Source organism: Psittacula echo, assembly GCF_963264785.1.
Source record: "Psittacula echo genome assembly, chromosome: 6".
NCBI lineage: Eukaryota > Metazoa > Chordata > Aves > Psittaciformes > Psittacidae > Psittacula > Psittacula echo.
In genome coordinates, this window is record NC_137743.1 from 17,443,472 (window position 1) to 17,463,787 (window position 20,316).

The 20,316-nt window shown below is 38.4% G+C and overlaps 1 protein-coding gene across 1 annotated transcript in view; it reads left to right on the forward strand.

Moving 5' to 3' along the window:
- The window catches only part of BLNK (B cell linker), a gene marked incomplete at its 5' end in the record, with an annotated part of 99,867 nt that overhangs the window by 71,583 nt on the left and 7,968 nt on the right, over positions 1-20,316 (forward strand). The window contains 17 exons of the mRNA XM_080621889.1: positions 2,441-2,497; positions 4,276-4,325; positions 4,953-4,993; positions 5,844-6,000; positions 7,074-7,243; positions 7,765-7,846; positions 8,625-8,705; positions 11,499-11,524; positions 12,092-12,120; positions 12,431-12,526; positions 13,288-13,330; positions 15,626-15,653; positions 15,961-16,033; positions 16,596-16,626; positions 17,674-17,716; positions 18,487-18,565; positions 19,019-19,050. Of these exons, the coding sequence (XP_080478015.1) occupies positions 2,441-2,497; positions 4,276-4,325; positions 4,953-4,993; positions 5,844-6,000; positions 7,074-7,243; positions 7,765-7,846; positions 8,625-8,705; positions 11,499-11,524; positions 12,092-12,120; positions 12,431-12,526; positions 13,288-13,330; positions 15,626-15,653; positions 15,961-16,033; positions 16,596-16,626; positions 17,674-17,716; positions 18,487-18,565; positions 19,019-19,050 (1,118 nt within the window). The remainder of the gene's footprint in view (positions 1-2,440; positions 2,498-4,275; positions 4,326-4,952; positions 4,994-5,843; positions 6,001-7,073; positions 7,244-7,764; positions 7,847-8,624; positions 8,706-11,498; positions 11,525-12,091; positions 12,121-12,430; positions 12,527-13,287; positions 13,331-15,625; positions 15,654-15,960; positions 16,034-16,595; positions 16,627-17,673; positions 17,717-18,486; positions 18,566-19,018; positions 19,051-20,316) is intronic.

Below are 20,316 nucleotides of genomic sequence, written 5' to 3' on the forward strand. Positions count from 1 at the left end.
CTCAAGTTGTCACACAGATGTATACTGTAAGCTTCTGCTACTGAAATTGAAAGAATGATCAAATACTCATGAAATACATCTGGCTTGTCACCAATATTTCTTAAAACGCTTCTAAAACCTGGATTGGCTCTTGGTTGCAGAAAACTAAGTTCTTGGATCAGGTGCCTTGCTCTCCAATTTAATTCATGTGCAGGTGGGGAGGGATAAGTCTACTATCCATGTGTGTCTTGTAAGTCTAAAGAAAGTAGTCTGAACAGTGGTGGTAACAGAAAACTGCAGATTGTTCCTTCATCGCTTAGAAGTCCCTATTATTTATGCCTCGTCCTGACTGAAATTTTTCTGACACTAAAAATATTGCCCAGTGCAGGAAGGCATTCACCTGCTTGCTCTTAATCACATGCAAAACTGTTTATAGTACTGGAATCCCAGCTGCTGTGCACATCATGATGTCAAAGAGAACATCTGCACAGGTGTAGAGGAAATAAGTATAGCCAAAGTTGTATAAACAATGAGAGCTGGGGGCATTTTTTTCTGTATTGATAATACAGAAGGAAAGTAAGACAGAAATCTGAAGTTTCATACTGTAGGACAGTTGCCTATGCTTGAAACACACTGCAAATACAGACATAGCATTCATAACCTTTAAGTCTCTAGGCTTGATTCATTGGAATCCTAACTGTATTGAAGTCAACGCTGTATATGCAGTGGGACTTTTAGCAAAGTCAGAATATCACCCTAAATTTTTGGTACATGCTGGCCTACTGTGTTGAGTAAGAAACTAGAATTTAAATCATGCACTTGCAGGTATTTATCTAACTGAACACAATCCAAATATGTCCATTTCTTGAAATCACATTTGCCACCTGACCTGAAAAATACAAACATCTACATCTCATTTGCTTTATCCAGCTTTTTAGTTGGGTAAGTTTTTACTTCAGAGTTGTCTGGTCCATTTTTCTAAACCATTTATAACTTCAGGCAGAAAAATGGAGTTATATCACTAACTGTCCCTTCTATCTGCATAGCTGCAACTAGAAGACATCCATGATAAAACCCTTGGCAAAGGGAAAAGTGGTATTTTATGGACCAAACACTGAGAGAAAAGTACTAAAATCAAGATGTACCACATTCAGAAAAAGAAGCCAGGGAAAAGTATAATACCTAATTTTAACTGTGCTCTTAAGAAACATGAATTTCAATGTGTAGCTGAATAGAATACTTTGAGTGCCAGGATTCTTATTAAGGTAACAATATTTTATCCAAGTGAAGATAAATAAATCACAGCTATATGCCATTCACTGCCACAGCACATTGTAAAGAAAATCTTTGAAAGAGTAGTAATGACAGAGGTTTTTTAAAAGCTTCAGATTAATTTTATTTTGTATAATTGCCAGATACTGCCAAAGCTGTTACAAACTATTCCACTAGGTCATGAGAATACAGCTCAGGATGAGTTTTATCTGTCATCTGGATTGCACCTGTTTGGACCTCTGAAAAAGTTTATTACAAAGTTCAATTTATCTTTCAATCACAAGTGCAATGATCTAGTGACCTCAGGACTAATAGAAACTATAAATACTCGATTCAGTAAAGATATATTAGTAGATAAGTTAGTATTTTAGTAGCCTAAATGTTGTTGGATCAGCCTCAGCATCCTATAGAAGAGGAATCTTGGAATACATTGTATTTTACATTGAAATAGTTGGCTTTCCTAAAACTTATTATGAATTTCTTTACAGTGTATTCTGCTCTGTACATAGTAAGATGTGTTATGTCACTTTTAAAACCTGTAAACATACTCTCAAAAATGTGCTTGAATTTTATGGAGTCCTTTAGAGCTGAAATTTCTCAGGGATATTTCAAAATCTCCAGAAAATTACTTATTTTGCATTAAAATTTAGAAAAATACTAATCCCATTAAAATAGCTGGAAACTTGAAATATTTGATTGTATTCTATCATAGAAATAGTTCACTACCTGTAACTTAAGACTAGAGTGGAGGAGCACTAGAATATTTTACTTGGAAATTACTTGCTCATTTGGATGGCATTTGATTCTCTCAGTCCTTTCTTATTAACTTCAGGGGAACAGGATGGAGTCAACTGTTATTCTCTAAGCATCTATGTGGATGTCAAAATCTGAAATAGCTAGGTAACCACTCCTTGGCATAGGGATTATGTCTTTTGTGCTAGCACTGTGGTTTGCACATTGGGTAAAGTTCTGACTCTTGCACAGTAAAGCTCCAGTTCACTTCAGAATAGCCTATATTTCAGTTGTGGTGCTCAGTAAGTCATACCAGTACAGTAAGAAATGTTTTTTAAAGGGGATTTGAATTTTAGAATCAGGAATATATTTGAAGAGATTCTAGCAAATACAGATGTGGCTATGAACTGTTTCAGCTCTGTGACAGAAATATTATTTCTTTTCTATTGATATTCAGGTTCCAAAATGAACAAGTGGCCTTAATTTGCAAAACTGGGAAAGATACTTGGGATCGGTATGCTATTTCAGAGCTGCACAATGGCATGATAGGCTTCTTAGACACAGACCTCTGTTCTGTGCTTCATATGCTTTCATTATAACATATTTACATTTTCTGTCGGGGCCATTGCCAGGATTTGCAGGGCCTGGGACAAAGTGTTGAAGTCTTCTGCTTAGCAGCTTGGAAATGTAAGTGTGGCTAAAGCCACATACTTTACACTGTGACCCAGATAGCCACTTACTGTTTCCTCAGTTCGCTATTCACTGTCTCTGAACAACTCATGATAGCCATGCTGCAAAGCGCATGAGCAGATTTTGGTCTAGCCTCCCCAAGACCTGAGATCTGCCCTGGCAGTGGCCCTGGATTTCTCTTTCTAACATGCCTGTGCTAACCTGGACGTAACTGCAGGGCTGTGGAGAATGCTTTTTAATTTACTGTTTGTACACTAAGTTATGTTATGCTGCAGGAAGCTTAAGACTTGGAGGAGGCAGCTATCTATTTGTTAGTGTTGTTAGTAACGAACAAAGCAGGTAAGCACTTCAAAACTTATGTGCCTAGATTGGTGGGGGGAAGGGAGTCTTGAGCTTTAAAAATGCCTGCACCATTTAGTCATTGATTCATGCACATGCAATTTATGTGTGTGTGACTATCTGAACAACAGAGTTTTATTAATTCAGCTCAAAAGTAGCCAAAGTATTTCTCAAAACAGAAGTGGAAAGTTTGTCAATTGATGTGTTAGTGCCAGCATGCCACCACCCTGAGTTACGTTGGTACATGAACAATGATACTTAAGCAGCATCTCAGGACCTAAATACTGAGTGTCTGTTTCTTGGAGATCACAAGAAAACATTTTCAGTTCTTTCTAAACAATTTTTTTTTATAAATAATTTGCTTATTTTTGCAAATGAATTTGTTAGAACCTGGTAGAAGAATGAATGAAGTCATCAATTCAGTGGACAAAGGTTCAGGTCCATGGTGAGGTCTCATCAGTGCTGCAGGGAAGCTGTCAGACAATGTTCAAAAGTCACTTTGAAGAATAATTTTAATGTAAATTGTGCTAATGTTTTATATGGCTACAAAAAGCGAAGGCCTCTGATGTCACACATGCACCTTAAATTTGGAGTTCAAACACAAGTTTAATTTTTTTTTTTTACATAAATAAATGCCAACTGACTGTAATTCAGTGTCTCCTGTTTGCTAAGTATATATATGTATATATATTTATCAAAGCCACAAAGATCCTTTCAGTATTTATACAAACTATCTTTTCAATTCACTTGGTATTACAAATGTCATTATAACAGCATTTACCACAAAAGGGTCATAATGCCATAAAATAATAGTAAGTGGAAACGGAATCTGGCCCTGAGAAAGTGCAAGCAAAATGACAGTTATAAAAATACAATGGGAGAGTGCTGCATCACTTTCTTATGCCATAATCTTAGCAAAGCCTCTGTGAGCCTGAACAGATTTTCATCTTCAGATAGACATGCATTTATATTTGCTCTCTATCTTATCTGTTTCTGCACTGGAAATTAAGAGGAAGGTGGGTAGTCAAGGAAGCTGTTCCTTCAAAATATGTTCTAAGGAAAACAAAAATTAAAATCTCAGGTTAGATTCTAATTTCTTATGTTTCTAGCTTTTCTCCTTCAGCTATTTGCTAAGCATCTGTGATGGTAATCTATATTTCTTCAGCCGCAGGTATCTTTTGTTATCAGCTTTTTTTATGTGTCTGACTAATGCTGCCTTCTACTGAATGTTACTTATATCATAAATGTAATTATTGCTTACAGGCTAAAAAAAAAACCACCACCAAGTCTACCACGAAGGGATTATGCTGCAGGTAAGGTTGTATTAACATAAACTAGTACTGCATTAATTTTTTTTTTTTTTGTTATTATTATTATCATCATCATCATCTTAGAGGTGGAGTTTGCTTATGTATTTGCTTATCATACAGCATTTCTGACAAGCTAGTTCATGCCCATTTTTACTGTCTTGTCAAGGAAAGGGTGATACAAAAACTGAAGCAGAGAACAGAGTTTGGAAGATAGTTCCATGTTTAACGTAAATACTTTTAATTAGTGTTCTGTCTTGGAGCTTTAACTAAGAAACAAGAAAGTGCAAGGCCCAGAGGTCACCAATAGTTCCATTACGTAGCAAATGTTACTCCTACTTAAAAATGAGATTCATTAGCAGAATGCTCTGTGTAAAGCACATGCTCTGCTGTTCAGACCATGTGCAGTTTGCCATTTTCTAATGCTTTTCCAACAGCTCTGAAACAATTTACAAAAACAAGCAAACAGGCATTTAATTTACTGTTAAATCCAAACCAGGTGTATTGCCCTGAACTGTTTAAGAAATTTTGACCATTCTTTTTTAACTGAATGTTATAAGTATAGATTGAAAGAACGATAAACTTTTATGTTCACTATTCCATCTCCTTAAATAACTCTGATGTTTGGTTTAGAACATGCAGACAATGAAGAGGAACAATGGTCAGATGATTTTGTAAGTACAGATTTTGGGGCAGTAGGAGGTTACTGTAGCAACAAGTTAGGCCAAGCAATAATAATAAAAGTTTATTTTTAACTCATTTACTTGTGGTTGAACTTAATATTACTGAAATGTTATTTCTTACATCAGCATTATTCACATGCAGCCACTGATTTTTAGCTACCTCCATTTTTTTTACATGCAACTTGGAAGTATACTGTGAAACACTGTTAGTGGTAGCTAAGGATGCTAAGCTTTTGGCATAAGTAAGCCCATGGCATCAGTTTAAGGGACTTCTCAAACTAAATAATGATTTCAGAAACTAATAAGATCTTCTACTTTGGGGAGAAGGGGTGGGAGGGCTGAGGAGGAAAAAGCCACTTTTTCGTAAAAATGAAGAACTTCTGGTAAGATTTTAGAGAACATTAGAAGGAAGCAAGTCATGGTCATAAGCTGCATAATGTAATGATACAACCATCAGCCTGAAGTGGCTAGTTTCCTTTGGAAGTTAGATGCTGAGTATCCTTTTAATTAGGAAAGGGAGAAGTGACAGGACACATCAAGAGTCACATCTGGAACTAGGAAAAAACTGTTCTGTGAAGGGAGAAGAGCTGTTGGTCCATACTTTGAAGGCTGAGCTCTTGGTGTGAAAAGAGTCCTTGGAGATAGCAAGGACACAGGAGGAGGAATGTTCTGGGAGGAGCTGAAGGGAAGCCGGGCGGAATTGACTATTTATTTAGAGAGCGAGCACTAAAAGGGAGTGTAACATGTCCTTTTAATTAATCCTGCAAGAATATCCGTCATACACTGTTATGAGGCTGTAAGTATGTGATGAGAAGAGAAATGGGAAGTTCTGTCTTTCTAGGACAGTGATTATGAAAATCCGGATGACCACTCTGACTCTGAGATGTATGTAGTCCCCAGTGAAGAGAATCCTGATGACAGCTACGAGCCACCTCCAAGTGAGCAGGAGAAAAAGAAGATTCCGTCTGCATTCCCTATTTCTAGGGGTGAATATGCAGGTAGTTATAGAATATTCAGCTATGTCAGCTTCATAACTGTGTATTTATCAGTACCAGAAGAGAATTGGCCTCAAATGGACTAAATGTCCTTTTCTCAAGAGTTTGCTTTTAATTCTGACAGATCTTCAGTTTTCAAGGGTATAATTTGTTATTACAGAATTAAACAAGAGCTGGTATTGCTGGCAGCAATGTTTAGAATTTTGATATAATGTGTTCTAGACATCTTCTAACTACAGAATTCAGGCAGCAGTGTAGGAGGTATCACTGACTTGGCTCCAGATTCATCTGCATATTTTAATGTAGTAATTCATATTGAAGATCAAGCACATAAGACTGGACAGGTCCCTTCTTGATGTTTTCTGTATCTCAGATCATTATTCCAAAAGCAGTAAAACAGAGGACAAAGGAACCTAAATATTCACTTCATATTGTCCTCTGAGACTGGTACTGAGGAGGATAAATATCCAGAAAAACAGGACAGGATCAGTATTGTATTTACATCAGTTCATCATAAAGATTTTCTTTTTTTTTCCTGTTTTTATTCTTTTCAACCATGAGCAGATAGCACTGAAGTGAACGAAACTCAGCTTCAGTTAGATGAAAATTTGAGCCATGGGGAAAAGAAACATAGGTGTGATGCCTGCTTCCATTTTTGGTATGATACAAGACTGTTACTGGTAATATAATCATAGAATCATATAGGGTTGGAAAGGACCTTAAGATCATCTAGTTCCAACCCTCCTGCCATGGGCAGGGGCATCAAAGTGCTAGAATGACACATATGTACACATAAAAGTTTTTCAGCACTTAACCTACGTGTTCTTTGAGAAGGGGAGGAATTTTTAAAATGACACCCCAGAGGATCTGGCATAATTTGTGTTTCAGTCCCACTCTTCATGCTGTGTAACAGTTGTTTTTCACACAAGTCTCAACATTAGGACCAGCACATGCTCAGGTCTGCCTTTTGACCTGATCTGCAGCCACAGTGAAGACTTGTTTGCAGGTAACAGAAGGTAGTCCAGAGGCTAATGCATAATTTTAACTGAAATGGTTGTTTTCTTCCATATTAAAAGACAATCGCACCAGTCACCAACAGCTCCCTCCCATCAGCAAAGCTCTCCCAAGTACACCCAGTCCAGCCGTGTCTAGACCAAAGAAACCATCTGTGCCATCCCTACCATTGCCATCTTCTGCTGCAAAACCAAAAGTACCACCAAAGCCTAAGGAATGTAGTGATGATGAGGTAATGTTTATAGATACACTTGTTCTGACAGTTTAAATGTCACCAGTCATAAGATAGACTACACAGCAATGCCATGGCCTGGTCTCTTTCTTAGCTTCTGGGGTGCAAATAATTTTGTACATCACAAACAGTGACCTGCAAGTACCGTACTGATTCCTAGGGGATATCTAGCATGAATATCAAATTATAATTCATACTAGATTCATATCTAGGGGATATCAAGTATGAAGGAGGCTCTTTAGACATAACAAGCTGCAGGCAATGGGGAGAGAGCAACCTCTCAGAGGTTACCAGAGGACCAAAGGGAAGGGAGGGTTTTTACCCAGTAGTTTAGAATTTGAGTACTTTGGTAAAGGGGTTTCAGTCTTGGGGAATCCCATCCATGTAGGATGATAAATGCCTGAAATGGCAGTTGCTGTGAAATCGCACCTATTGTAAACTGCTGTCAGGGCTTCAATCCCAACAGTTTGTTGATACGATGGAGGTTTAACTGGTAGATTTTTGTCATGCATTTCTCATAGGATAATTACATTGTGCCAGTGGACAATGACGACGATAACTATATTGAACCCACAGAAAGCAGCAAGTCACTACCTACAAAATGTGAGTTGTAGTCGTTTAAGCTAATAGTTACCACCTTGTTAGGAACAACAGTGGAAAAAATTGATCAGGGTCAAATTAATGTCTATTTCTACGGTTCAAAGAGTGGAGGTGCAGCTATTAAAGAGAATGCAGCCTGCAAAAAAGGCATTTGGCTCCTTTGGCCCATGACAGAGCCAAGGAAATGTATTTTTAATGTTATTGGAAGCCCTGTTTAATTCCTGCCTCTCTTGCTCAGCTGTTTCAAAGTCCAGCCCTTGTACAACAAGGAAGGTTTTCATGTTATGTGATCTCCCTCCTCATCCAAGGGAGCCACAGCATCAAAATTCTCTGTTTGCCTCAAGAGAACAAGCATTTTCAGATTTTCAGTAGATAAAGACAGACTTTGATTCATTACTTTTTTACCTCACTATTTGAAGTATATTCAGCTGGAGAGTGAAACTACTACAGACCAAAGGTGAAAAATAAACACAGCAAGTGTGTAGTCCTGCTCTCTGACATTACTGACAGTAATATCTATTCAGCAATGTCATACTGACAATATCTATTCAGCAAGGCATGAACACTAAATAATGTTTCCCTTTTAAAATGATAGCTGCTTTCTGCCTCAGTTGATTTTTTTCAAGGTCACACAAAAAGGCTGTCACTTGGACCTACTTAATATTTATTCTTATTTTATAAATGTTACATTGTTAGTTCTTAATACATGTGTATTTTTATATATACATATTTATACACACATGCGTAAGTATATATGTATATGAATAAAGTATCTTTTTAGCTCCTGTGAACACATTTATGAAGACAACAAAGCCAGCCCCCCCTACTTCTCCAAAGCCGCCTCTTGCTTCTGATATGCAAGGTATGTGGAGTTTGTGTCACTGTTAAAATAAAATAATCTGAGACAGGATTATTAAATTACACTTGATGTATTCACAACACAAACCATGACATCTTCAGTAAAACAAAAATATGTTCCCCTTTAGGTTTTTCTGTGTCACAGTATCACAGTATCACAGTATGTTAGAGATTGGAAGGGACCTCAAAAGATCATCTAGTCCAATCCCCCTGCCACAGCAGGAACACCTAGATAAGGTTACACAGGAATGTGTCCAGGCGGGTTTTGAATGTCTCCAGAGAAGGAGACTCCACAACCTCCCTGGGCAGCCTGTTCCAGTGTTCTGTCACCCTCACTGAGAAGAAGTTTCTTCTCAAGTTTAAGTGGAACCTCTTGTGTTCCAGTTTATACCCATTACCCCTTGTCCTATCATTGTTTGCCATTGAGAAGAGCCTGGCTCCATCCTCGTGACACTCCCCCTTTATATATTTATATACACTAATAAGGTCCCCCCGCAGTCTCCTCTTCTCCAAACTATAGAGACCCAGCTCCCTCAGCCTTTCCTCATAAGGGAGATGCTCCACTCCCTTAATCATCTTTGTCGCCCTGCGCTGGACTCTCTCCAGCAGGTCCCTGTCCTTCTTGAACTGAGGGGCCCAGAACTGGACACAATATTCCAGATGCGGTCTCACCAGGGCAGAGTAGAGGGGAAGGAGGACCCCTCTCGACCTACTGACCACCCCCCTTCTAATACACCCCAGGATGCCATTGGCCTTCTTGGCCACAAGGGCACAGTGTTGGCTCATGGTCATCCTGCCGTCCACTAGGACCCCCAGGTCCCTCTCCCCTACACTACTCTCTAACAGGTCGTTCCCCAACCTATACTGGAACCTGGGGTTGTTCCTGCCCAGATGCAGGACTCTACACTTTCCCTTGTTATATTTCATCAAGTTTCTCCCTGCCCAACTCTCCAGCCTGTCCAGGTCTCGCTGGATGGCAGCACAGCCTTCTGGCGTGTCAGCCACTCCTCCCAGCTTAGTGTCATCAGCAAACTTGCTGACAGTACACTCAATTCCCTCATCTAAATCATTGATGAATATATTAAATAATACTGGTCCCAGTACTGACCCTTGAGGCACTCCACTAGATACAGGCCTCCAACTGGACTCCGCCCCATAGACTACAACTCTCTGGCTTCTCTCCTTCAGCCAGTTCACAGTCCATCTCACTACCTGATCATCCAGGCCACACTTCCTCAATTTAGCTATGAGGATGCTGCGGGAGACTGTGTCAAATGCTTTGCTGAAGTCAAGGTAGACCACATCCACCGCTCTGCCATCATCCATCCACAATGTTATTTCCTCATAAAAGGCTAGGAGGTTGGTCAAGCATGACTTCCCCTTGGTAAAGCCATGTTGACTGCCCCTCATAACCCTCTTATCCTTGACATGCCTTAAGATGGCATCAAGGATAAGGTGTTCCATCACTTTCCCAGGGATGGAGGTGAGGCTGACCGGTCTATAGTTACCCGAGTCCTCCTTCTTGCCCTTTTTGAAGACTGTATTTTAGTAGTTGTTTTGCCTAGCTTGAATGATAAATCTGTTTTAAGCATGAATAAAGCTAGAAAAAGTCATTTGTCACTAAGTAATTTATTTTTAGTCATTTGCTCTAGCAATGGAACGCAAATGGATCAATACAGCAAAGACAGTTACACGACTCTGTATGTTAGTAATCCCATTTCACTGTAGGAATCATGACTCAATACCTTAAAACCATATCAAGATTCAACCCTGAAGAAATACTATCTAGGCTGATGTTTTCCATGTCCTGTGATAAATGTTCCCATTTATGTTCTATAAAGAGCAATTTATTTGGAAAATGAAACAAAAGCAGAAGCAAACAAGGGGAATCATATTTCCTTTTGTACATGCAGATATACTTCGTCCTTCTTCCTTAGCTGTGCTAACTCCAGGTTGGTTTGCATATCCTCATCACGCCTTAATTGCTTGGAAAGTAACCTTTACAGCCTGATCACACAGTTCTTTAAAAGTCTCAGTATATTCATTAGCAGTGTGCTTAGCTTTCAAGTCCTAAACTACACAAGTGGAGGTTTTTTTCTGAATGACTTAAGATTTTGTGAGTTACTTTTCAGACATTTTAAAATGCCTTTTTCCATCTTAGCCCCTCTGTAAATCAGAGTCGAGCAACAACCGGCTCCTCACCGATGTTAGTAAAAAAATAAAACATCTCCCCCTGGTGGGAACTCGGATACTTTTCAGCCAAATAAAAGCGGTAAAGCCTGACATGAATTGTTGAAATACGGTTCAATTTTCGTTGAAAAAAATGGTCATAGATAAGGATGCTGGTGGGTTTCGTTTTCGATATCTGTGAATTAAAATACACATGTGGGACAGCTCAGGGATGGATGCTGGCCATGCAAATGAGCCAGCTTGTATTTAAGATTCACCTGAGCTCTTCCTCCCAGAGTCACGAAAAGGCTAAATGCTATCACATGTGTGATAACACATCTTTTCCAAACTGTCCCAGTTTTGCAAAACAAAAGCATTCACCTTGCTGGGGGAGAGGGAGAAAAAAAAAAAGGTTGTGGGGTGGGGGGAATGTTCATACACAGGTGACTGCTTTGGAGACGAAATCAAGCTCTGAGCAGATTCTCCAAGTTATTTTTCCAGAGGCAGAAGAAGTGATACAAATTCTGGTGGTGGTGTTTTTGTTGGTTTTTTTTGGTTTTTTTTTTGGTAACAAGCAGTGTGCTTTTGTTAACCAAAGAACACATTTTTTTTCCTCTCTGTCCTATAGAAGTCTACGAGGTTCCTGAAGAAGAGGTAAGGCCTTTCTATAGTTTATGACTCACATTGCCCTCAGGCAGGGCACAAATGTGACTGTAAAAAAGAAATAAATAAAAAAATAAAAAGTCAGTCTTTCAAAGGGGAAAAAACGGGAATTAATCTCTGTCTCCACTTAAAACTTTCTGACACTTCCTTCACAGAAAAGCTGGCAAACCGATTCAGAAGGTCTGCAGAACACAGTAAATAGGAAAGGGCTGAAGTTTCCCAGTCCTGTGTGATAATGATCCAGTCTGGGAAACAGCAGCCTAAGGCAATGCTTTCCAGAAGCAGAACTGCAGCAAAGTAGCAATGACAGTTCTGACACAGTCATTTTCTTCCTACTTGCTAGTACTGACATAACATATGGCCAACACAGGATCAGGGCTTCACAGATTTACTGGTGGTGACTTCTTGCACCTCCCATCCTAGTGCAGATTACCAGAGTTCTAGTGGAGACCTATACCACAATGTGAAAATAAGATACAAGATAACATAAATAGAATCATAAGATGTGTTTTATGAAATCAGAAAGCAACAAATACTTCAGTGCATTTTCTCTTACAGGAAAAACCAGTACCACCACCGGTAACCAGGTAACCTAACTGCTGTGAATGTTTGTGCATTATTTAAAACTTGTCAGAAAACAGATTTTCTCATCTAGATACTGTAAGTTTGATAATTCTCTCTAGAAGATACAGTAATTCTCTCTTTAGATTGTCTACACAAAGATTATCATCTATTTCTGTGTTAATTTCAGTAACCCAAAAGTAACACATATTAAAAAGAAATACTTCTTAAAGGTACTTTTTAGAATTTTGAGGGGGAAGGGGAGGAGAAAAAGAGGTTACTTTAATATTCACTGCTGATACATATAATTTTCTTTCTTAATTCATATTTTACTAGGTTTGCTAAGCCACTTCCATCAGTGCCTGCTCAGAATACGGAGCACTCCCACATGCACAGCACGACCAGAGAGTTACCTAAGCTGGATACTTCCAGGTAAATCAACAGCAGCTTCTATCAATAGGAAACAAAATTTTTTCCTCTCTATGGTGTAGTCCTCAGACAATTGTCAGGACATACAAATATCTAGGGATGTAGGAACAAGGAAAGAATTGAAAGTTCTCATTTCCTTGCAAAATTCTGTATTCAAGCCAGATTGCCAAATGGGTTCCATCTTCTTGAATATCCCTTTAGGGAGCCAGTGCAGGCATAAAATATCTCTGCAAACCTGTTTAAAGTCCAATTACCCATCTTTGCTCTCTTGCAAATGAAATGTGTTGCAGGGGATGGGGCAGAGGTTTGCCTGTAAAGAAACTGGATAAAGTAAATCAATAATTTATATTCCAAGCTTCTGAAGGAAAAGAGGTAAAGGAAACTTGAGTATGCAGCCTATTTTACTCCGGAAGTCCTCAGAAGCATAGGGAGCTGCTTCATAACCACTGCCTCATCTCTAGAACATCATTTTATAAAATAGGCCATATACCCCAGGAAGAACAGGTGGTATCCAGAACACTGTGTGTGTTACAGTGTTTGAGGTCCTGTGCACAGTTGCAGGGGACCTGAGGTCCAGAACCGAAGCTCTTCTAGAGTAGTTCCACACTAAGGGCACAACATCACCACAACCACTGCAGTGGTGGATAGCTGCAGTTAAATCCATTCACTGCGGAACTCCTCTAAAGATCTTGAAACATATATCTAAGCCAAGCAATTAAATAAGTAAATCCTACTCATCTTAACTTACTGTATATATTTTCCAGAAATATGTTGCCTCTTCCCAGAAATCATCTTCATCCAAAACCAGTGAGTAATTAATGTGCTACTTTAAAAGAATGTATTAAATTTAGGCTGTTCTGTGTTTTATGTATATAAATAGATGGATGCTTTTTATTATCTGGATTAAGTAACAGAAACAGGTGACTGAATATCAGATTGATCCAATATTGTAATTGTGGGTATTGATCTTTTGGACTAAAAAGCATTGGATATCTGTACTGATCCAAGACAAATTTCAAATATTTTAAGGGATGTATGTTTCAGTCCACAAAAGTAATTTCTTGTACTAAAAAACACCAGTTGAACTCCAGGAACCATACTTTCAGTAGCAGTGGGTGATTTTACCCACTCTGAAGCATCTTCTTTGAGCTACATTCCTCTCGGATGATGAATGATTAATACTTTCTGAAAATTAAATCCTTCTAGAATGTGTAGTCTGAGTCATCAGTATCAGTAGAAAATGCAGTCCATGGAGTAATGACAAGATCTGGGCTCCTGAGGTTGTGTTTGAGTCATTCCTCTTCTTCCTCTCCTTTTGTCCCCAGTCTGTCCACTGTGCTGGCGAAAAGGTTTTCTGAAGCAGACTCCTTGGAAACTTGCTAAGCCACAGCAAACGGGCAAAAGCAAACACATAGAAGGTTCTTTTTTCAGCCAGATTAATTCCATAAATTGTTCTGCACCAGAGCTCTACTAATAGTAGTGCCACAAGGGCAGGTGTGCATGAGGAGCTAACTACCAAGAGACAGGGTTACAGTAGCTTCATCAGTATCTGTGCCAAAAGCTATGTGCCTAAAACTCTGTCCCAGCCCAATGCTATGAATTGTCCTTAAGAAATAAACAGTCTACCACTAACTACATAGATAAATTGGACACTTAAAATCAGGAAATTGGGGTCATACCATAGCATTAGACATTATGGTGACATAATGTAAGTGGTATAAGAACACCTTATAGTCTGCTTTCAGTCCTTAAATTTCTAATTATACCAAGTATATGGGGGGATGGGGGTGTGCATACAACTAGAGCACATTTTAGTTTCCCTTCCACCTCATCACAACATCACAACGAGGAGAGGGAGGGGTAGGAGATCTTTCTGAAGGAAGAATGTTGGACAGAAGTTCTACTCTCTGATCAGCACTAAAAAAGAATACTGCTTCAGAACAGACTTGAGTGCCATATTGCAGCTGAAACCTCTCCATTAACATTCTCAGAGCTTACCTCTGAGATGGATATCATCTTAGCTTTGCAGACAATCAAGAGACACTATTGTTTTGCGTGGGCCACAGACTGAGTTAGTTACAGCACTAAGGATGGATCTCCCAAACAAACACTCATCCACACAGTGGGTGTATTCAGCTCCTGGGTACTTGCAGTTACCCAGTTTGGCACAAGAGTCAGCCTAGAAAGGAATTACCCAGTGTAGTACAAATTTTTGGGTCTTTGCTTGTTGTGTAAATGGCCAGCCCTTACAGTTTTAAACAAAAACATGGCAATGAACATAACATTTTTCAGTGCAATGCCTTTCCATCCCTGACTACGCATACTGACAAAACAATAACCAAAACATCTGTTAACTGTTCCCATTCAATCCATTCTCAACAGTAACCAGCAATGATCATGTTAACAGAACTGTAACCCTTGTTTCTCTCAAAGGCCAGGGCTGACTGGGAGAAAAATTTCTCTATATCTCACTCTTTCAACTGTTGGATGATGGATTATACCTCTCCAACCAGAGAATGGATGCATTTGTGACCAACATTAGTGCAAAGCCATTAGCCTGGTGGATGAAGATGGACAGATTAATAACTGGTGCCTCTTTGAAAGGTACTTATCAAATGAGAGTCCCATTCTGTAAAACACAAGAAGTGGGAGTCAAAAGAAAGCATCTCAAAAGAAGGCAGGGAGTGAGTTTGGATCACTTTGGTTCTAGCATGGTGAAAAGTTTACTCTGTATCATTTATTCAGTGGAAGATGCGTTCTTAGTATATCCAAATCTGCTGCAAAATTTCTGCTTTCCAGCCCAGTCATGAAACATGAACCAAAAGGACTTGCTGTGAATTTCAGGGCAAAGTTTTCTCAATACTACAGGCAATCTCAGGGTTATTAGAATGTTCAAAATTAGATTGACGTTTGCTAAAATTTTTCAAATGTTGTCATAAAAGCCACTGAAAAGTATTCTGGGTATTATATATATTCTGTGCAAATATTTCTTTAACTATCACTGCAGATTACCAAGACCAGATTATTTATTTATGCACTTCCCATTTAATAATTCCCTTTTTAGTAGTTTCTTACCAAATCTAACCCATTTTTCCATTACAGGAACATGAAGCAAACAATAGTCATGAAAGTAAGTATTCTGCACTGAAAACATGGCAATATGAGTGGGATTTATTTTCAATATGTCACTAGTGACCTTAATTACAGCATGTAGCAAAGTGTGTCAGTGTAAATTTTATCCATAACAGTCAGCAATAAGCAAGAAATGTTGCTGAACTGTTTTCAAGTATAATGACTGTGAAAACATGTTAAGACAAAAATTAAACCAATGGATATTTTTTTACTTTTATTACATTAACACTGAAATGGCAGTGAGGAAAATCCACTGTTCAGTTGCAGCTGATATTGCATACTAAATATGTCATTTGCATCTCTAGATCATAGCTTTAATAACACAAAAGAATCCAGATTTCCCACTGGACCAGCTCCATCTCCGTTGCCAAGGGGCCTGTGAGTAAAAAATAATAAATACTTCTTTGATGGGGGTGGGTTAGTAGGTATATTAGGAGCTAACTTCCCCCCTTGCCTATGTCAGTCAGAATTTAGGAGTAATTTTTATTGCCTTTCATTAAAGATACCCTGACTAGGTAAAGGCAAGCTATTAGTTTTGTTATCTCTGGAAGAACAGTATTTCTATGCCAGTGGCATTGTCCTTCACTGTCTGCCACTGATGGCAGATGCTAGCTGGCTTGCTTAGTTTAGTCCCACAGTGCAGCAATAGCACATGCATGCCTATAAATGTGGGAAGGTGTGTTTTTCATTAAAACTCTTCTGCCCCAACCAAGTTGTCATCTTAAGTACTGGTATCATAAGTACCTACATTACAGTTGGCACCCTTATTATTCTTTTTTTTCCCCCACATTCCCCAAGTGCTACAGCCATGCAGTAGGGAGATGCATCCCATTTTGGCCAGAAATATCTTGGGAATCAAAGAACCTGATGCTTACTCACTAAAAGAATTGATGTATCTGCTAAGTAACCATACTCTTTTTCTTTTTCCTTCAATCTGCAGAAAGAAAACTTCTAATGTAATAAATTCACCAGTAAGTTGACTTGTAGTTGTGTAATCAAACAATAATTTTTCAGGTGATTTTTAATTTACTATAAAGCTTAATTTTATCATGAGTTTGGGTATGACATAAATTCATAAAGACAATAGGGGAAAGTGAGCTATAAAGAAAGGAAATATTTGGGTACTGTTATATGAACACTGCAGCAGTGAGAAAACTCAAGTAGAAAAACATTTTGATTAAAGGGATGTTTGGATTCAGTATTCTAGGATGTAACAATAAAAACAGTGTAAGAACTGAATAAAATGAGAAATAACTGGGAACACAGACCATTCAGAAGTATTCCCTGAAATATACAGGGCTGCATATGGGGAACATGGATTTACTGTAAGAGTGATAGCTCTAGAAAGATGCAGGATTTTACTAGAATTTGTCAGAGTATTTTCAGTAAGTATTTCATTAGAAAAATACCCCAAAACCTCTTGTGGGAGAAAGTGAGACAACTGGCTGAAACTTTCAAAGAAATTAATTTGAAAAATGTTTTGAAACTGACAGTTTATTATCAGTGTTTCAAGATGAAAAAAAAAAAAAGAAATGGAAAGTTGGGCAAGTTTTTACTGAAAACTTAAAAAAAAAAAAAAGTTTAATTCTCAGTCAAAAGAATTTTTTTTCAGACATTTGTCAAAATAGCTTGACAAAGATTAAAATACTATAATTTTGAATCTCAAGTATTTGGGATAGACTTCATTTTTTATATTTTGGGATAAGAATGAGCCATTTGTTACACCATAAACTTACATTGGAAAAAAAGGCATGCATCTCTAGATATTTAATTCTGCCCATCTATTTATATACACAAACTGGGATTCTTTCCAAATCTACTTTACAAAATCCCAAGCTTCAAGGTCATAGAATTAGAGGCTCTTCACAAAATGGCCATGTCCCTACCTCCTAATCCCTCCAGGATGCTGTCAATTCTAAATGTAAACTAGTTCACATCAAGTATAAAAAAATAAACATTTGCTGTACGAGTGACATGCCAAATATTAAAATATTTGGTTTTCTTCTGGTTTATTGCAGAAACCATGTCTACCTTCCAGAGAGACCTTAACTGCAAGTGAAGGTAAATTATCTCCGCTACTGAAAAAGGTTGTTTATCAGAATTTCGTTTTCTTTTTATTAAAAATATGAACCACCACCACCACATTAAATTTAGTCTAGGTTTTTGAGGGAGGTTTGGTTTTAGCAGTTTCAGACTGGATCTGGCCAGCCTTAGTTGCACTGAATATCATTGTTCTCTAAAAGCAGTCACAGTAAAACCGTTGAGGTTACTAGCAGGGTAACGTAGGACATAATGGACCAGCAATGTGCCATGCAGCCCTTAAAATAGGGGAAAGGTAGGCAAAGCTTGAGCACATCATTCTAAATTCAGCCAGAACCACCTCACACAGAGCCAACTCCTGGCAAAGGCCAGTCCCTTGCACAGGCAGAAAATGCATCTCGCCTCTGTGCAAGTCGGCAGTTCCTCCAGGCACAAGCTCAGCAGGAGCTGCCTTGTGTAAGATGCAGCCAGCCAGCTGCACCTCCTCTGGCTGAGCTCTTGCAGCCAGCCTGCCCCAGCATCCTCCACTGTGTCACGCAGCTCGCCTCATGGAAGGCACGTTTCCCACTGAGCTCCTGCAGGCATTCACAGCGCAGCTATTTGCCTAGAAATTTGGTGGTATACCACTAGTTAATAAAGCAAGCAGCAGGGTGGCAAGCTGCCATGTAAGGGAAAACCCAAAAAGTTATAGTAATAAAAGAAAACCTCTTTCAGCTACTGGGACTGTCTTATCTGGGACAATATATTTCTGAAGAAATCTTGACTCTACAATTCGTTTTCCCAAACTACAGAAAAACCCACAGCAGCAGAACGACGACGAGGTTCCAGGCAAGAGCTTCTGCTTCCACCTCTTCCAAGTGGTGTCCAAAAGTAAAATCTCTTTTCATCATCTTTTGAATATTTCAATGCACCAGCTCCTACTGCTCAGTCTGAACACAGCTGTGAGAAGTTCAAAGGGAAGCACTGTTTTCTCTGTAGCCTTCTGCTGTTTTTTGAAAGTCATGTTTCTTGAAGCCTGACAGTAGCAAATATAAAACATGGCAAATGCATCAAAAATACTGTAAACACCACCAAAAAGCATGGGAGGATATAACCTTTAATTAGGTGATGGAGGTTTAAACCATATGTTTAAATTCCTAATTGTCACTAGTGGGATATGATTTTTTTTTTTTAATACCTGTATATGGCCCTTATTTCTCAATGAACAGATGGGTGAGATGGAACACATCCTACCACTGCATGCTTCAAATACACAAATTTAATGTTTTCAGAACTGGGTAGAGCTCCTCAGACCTTTCTGTAATCTCTTCAAATTTATTTCAGGCCTTTGCTCCCAAAGTCCTCAATTCTGCCAAGTAAGTATAATTTAGATTTTGAATTAAAATTTTATTAACTTGTAATTTCAAATTAATCTCTGAATTAAGATTATTTCAAAATACCATGCATATTCATTAGTTTGGAATTAACATTTGTCTCTCTAAGGCATACAAAGAGGAGATCAAGTATCCCAGGGCTTAGCTCAGCTAGTAAAATGGAGTATGTCAGGGTTATTGGATAAACTGATGAAAATTGGGTGCTTCATTCCTATTTGTGACCATTGGAAATTTCTACCAAAGACAGTTTGGGTCAGTTCCCATAATAATACAGATTCCATCAATCTTCCTTGCCACAGAAGAACCCTAAATATGACATTTCTGTGCTGTTCCAGGCTTCTGTTGCCTCGAAGCCAGACAGATCATTATTGCATCCAGCAATTTATTCTTTCTTTCTGAGGATGGGGTGGGGAAGAAGGTAGTTTTATAATTGCAAATGCCAAAGCTCTTCTGTTAAGTAATATTTTTAAAGAGGGACTTTGTTTCAGTTTACAGTTAAAGACAGATTAGGTGATATGTATATGAACTCTCTTTGCAAATAACTGTAAATCAGATCTCTTATTTTTCTACTCTCTCATTAACAGACATTTGCCTGACCTTCCTACCAGCCCTTTTCTGCACATGCTTCAGTCTGAACCTATCTTTCACACTGTAGATGGATTATGAGAATTGCATTTAGAAATCTGCATGTGGTGTAGCTTAAACGTACATGCTGTTACTACTACTTCTCCCCATTTCCTGGAAATGTTTGCTTGATTTATGTTGCAATTGTATCTCCTATGGTGTGGAAGTATAATGGTTCATATTCATGCAATAGGCTGATGCTCTTACATTTGTCTGTTTCTGTGACACAACAGATGTGCTTTAACTTGTAGCATAAATTCTTACCCTACAGTATTTACTATTCCTTAAGGTCATCTGGTGCTAAATGATGCTCTGATTAGTAAACTTACTTAACACACTCTTACTCTGTGCCAGGTCCAATAACAACTTCATCATATATACAGTTGGTTCCTATCAGTAATGTTGCTTCAACATAACGTGCCATTTCTTCCTTGTCACCATGCAAGGTGTAAATAAATATTTTAAATATTATTAAATAATAAATAATAAATTAAATAAAACAATACTTATTTGCAATATGGCACAGTATCGAATGCTCTACTAAAGTAGAGTAAGTACAGTATTCTCTTTGTAGAACTCTGTTGTTTTACAAAAGAGCTATGACATTTTTAAATTTCAGATTCT